Genomic DNA, 3,321 nt, shown 5'->3' with positions numbered 1-3,321 from the left:
TGAGTATGATACAGAATAACTTTGCACCTGTGCCACAGTATTGCCCAAAAATTGAAACACGTCTCAACGAATTCTTTATGTTCTGTGTGCTTGGTTGTCTTTTAACTCATAATTTTATCTTGTGCATAATATTATGATTAAAAACTTTAAGGTGGGTTCACATGTCCGTATGTTCAAGTTCGTATCGAAGTCTTAAGCTCTACCAGGCTCCACAGGTTGCTGGAGAAATCATAGTAATTGGACAAATATAGACACATGACATGCCAGAGGAGTTAGCTGTCTATGGAGTATGGTTTGCGACCCAGCTAACTCGTCTGGCATGTTTCTATATTTGTCCAATTTCGGTTATTTTGTCAGCAACCCGTGGGGCCTGGTAGAGGCAAAGACTTCCATACGGACCTCATACGGACTTGAATATATACGCATGTGTGAACACGGCTTTAGGAGTTTCTACTGATCGCTGCACGGTCACTCGGCGATCTCTGGTGGAAAGGGGGGGGGGGGGGTATCTAATTCTTGACGAACTGGTAGACGAGCCTCTGCACACATGTGAGTCCGGGTTTAGGAGTTTCTAACGATCGCTGTAAGGTTGCTCGACGAACTCTATCTGGTGGAAAGGGGGACTTTAATACAGTCCATCGTGTACGTGTCTAGTTCTTGACGAACTGGTAGACGAGCCTCTGCGCCTGGTCGGGTTTGCGGATGATGCCCTTCTTGTAGTACTGGCGGATGGAGCGGGACAGCTTGTCATAGTTCATGGCGGGACGGGACTTCCGGATCCCCCACAGCCGGGCTACCTGCACAGAGTCCTCGATCTTAAAGATACCTGGAATCATAGGGCAATAATGGGTCATTTTACTACTTTACTTATCCTCTTCATCCCATGTGGGACATAAGCCTGTGGTAAGTTTCCTCCACTGGGGTCTGTTCTGTGCTAGGGACTGAGCAGCATCCCAGGGGATCCCAGTGGCCGCTAGATCTTTAGCCACAGTACGTCTCCATGTAGTTTTAGGACGTCCCCGTTTTCTCTTCCCCTCAGAGGTCCAGTGTAGAGTAATACATTGAAATTATGGGTCATGGCAGGGGCTAATAAAGGCACCAATCTGTGACAGCTATGTGTTTGTGTGCATGTGTGTGTGTGTGTTTGTGTGTGTCTGTGTCTGTGTCTGTGTGTGTGTGTGTGTTTGTGTCTGTGTGCTCGTGTGTTTGTGTCTTTGTGTGCTTGTGTGTGTTTGTGTGTGTACATGTGTGTGTGTGTGCTTGTGTGTGCTTCTGTGTGTGTGTGCGTGTGTCTGTGTGCGTATATGTGTGTGTGTGTGTGTGAGTGCATGTATGCATGTGTGTGCGTATATGTGTGTATGTATTTCTTTATGCGTGTTTGTGTCCATGTGTGTGTATGTATATGATGAATACTAGTAGTATGTGTGTATGGGGAGGGGGGTGGATGAAAGTATAACTTTATGTCTGGGTGGGTTCATGTTTGTGTCTCTGAGAGAAGAGGTTCTTGATAGAACCTCCCTGGTCTGTGTGTGTGTATTTAGAAGATTCAGTGAACCACAGAAGAAAAGACATTCTAGAGTTCATCCTTGACCCATAAGTTTACGACCAGGACACGACTTTAAGACCAGGATACTGCACAAATTGCATTTCTTCCTTCTTCAACCTAAAGGGACGGGCACTTAGTTGCGGTAAGAAGTTTACGGAGGTCCGACGGTCTCAGACCCTAGTCTTACTTCCGGAAACAACTCTTCCTTTCAAGATCTCGTGGGAAGTGAAGCAGTGCGTGGTCACGTCCTTCAGTCCCACGGGAACATGGCAGGCAGGTAGGGGCTGATATACGGTCAAACCTGCTCAAGATGACCACTCAGTCACACGGGAACATGGCAGGCAGGTAGGGGCTGATATACGGTCAAACCTGCTCAAGATGACCACTCAGTCACACGGGAACATAGCAGGCAGGTAGGGACTGATATACGGTCAAACCTGCTCAAGATGACCACTCAGTCACACGGGAACATGGCAGGCAGGTAGGGGCTGATATACGGTCAAACCTGCTCAAGATGACCACTCAGTCCCACGGGAACACAGCAGGCAGGTAGGGGCTGATATACGGTCAAACCTGCTCAAGATGACCACTCAGTCACACGGGAACACAGCAGGCAGGTAGGGGCTGATATACGGTCAAACCTGCTCAAGATGACCACTCAGTCCCACGGGAACACAGCAGGCAGGTAGGGGCTGATATACGGTCAAACCTGCTCAAGATGACCACTCAGTCACACGGGAACACGGCAGGCAGGTAGGGGCTGATATACGGTCAAACCTGCTCAAGATGACCACTCAGTCCCACGGGAACACAGCAGGCAGGTAGGGGCTGATATACGGTCAAACCTGCTCAAGATGACCACTCAGTCACACGGGAACATGGCAGGCAGGTAGGGGCTGATATACGGTCAAGACTGCCCAATAAGACCGCTCAGGGTACAGACAAAATCTTGTCTATGTGGACAGGTGGTCACTAGAGACTGTGAGAAGGGGAAAGATTATCTAAGGCACCACAAGAAATTTGGGGAGGTCGCTTGCACAGGTTTGACTGCAGTTGGCATTACAAGGCTATAACACAAACAAGGTGATTGGACGATGAAGGTTAAGTCAGACATCCAGGTAATTAAGAAACGCTAGATGTAGACGCCAGTATCACTGAGGAAACTGTAAGATAGCGGATGTTATCTGAAACGTCTGACCGTTTCCAAAACCATATCCAGTTGCTTGAGTAACAGCTATTTGGCGAAACTTCGCTGTACTTTTTGTTGTGTCAATAGAGCCTCTCTGCACCACATAGAGAGTTTTGACTATCATGCTCAGAGACCTAAACCTACCTCTACCCCTACCCCTACCCCCAACCCCAACTCCAACCCTAACCCAAACCCAAGCCCTAACACCAACTGGAACTCCAACCCAAACCCTAACCCCAACCCAAACCTAACCCTAACCCTAACCCCAATCCCAACCCCAATCCCAACTCCAACCTCAACCCCAACCCCAACCGCAGCCCCAGCCCTAGCCCTAACCATAACCCTAACCCTAGCCCTAACCCTAACCCTAGCCCTAGCCCTAAGCCTAACCCTAACCCTAACCCTAACCCTAACCCTATCGCTAACCCGAACCCTAAGCCTAACCCTAACTCCAACCCCAAGCCCAACCCCAACCCCAACCCTAACCCTGACTCTTACCGCAAACCTAACCCTAACCCCTAACCCTAAGCCGAACGGCAAGGCCCATTCTAAGCATAACTCTAACCGAAAACCTAATCCAAACCCG

General features: G+C 49.0%; 1 protein-coding gene across 1 annotated transcript in view; it reads right to left on the bottom strand.

Annotated features, from left to right (window-relative positions):
- Window positions 1-533: 533 nt before the first annotated feature.
- The window catches only part of LOC118409216 (extensin-like), a 21,601-nt gene continuing 18,813 nt past the window's right edge, over window positions 534-3,321 (bottom strand). Inside the window, exon 10 of the mRNA XM_035810085.1 lies at window positions 534-826. Within this exon, the coding sequence (XP_035665978.1) occupies window positions 651-826 (176 nt within the window). The 3' untranslated portion in view covers window positions 534-650. The remainder of the gene's footprint in view (window positions 827-3,321) is intronic.

The sequence above is a fragment of the Branchiostoma floridae genome, chromosome 2, assembly GCF_000003815.2.
Source record: "Branchiostoma floridae strain S238N-H82 chromosome 2, Bfl_VNyyK, whole genome shotgun sequence".
In the NCBI taxonomy this organism is placed as follows: Eukaryota; Metazoa; Chordata; class Leptocardii; order Amphioxiformes; family Branchiostomatidae; genus Branchiostoma; species Branchiostoma floridae.
This window is presented reverse-complemented; position numbering and strand designations above follow the sequence as displayed.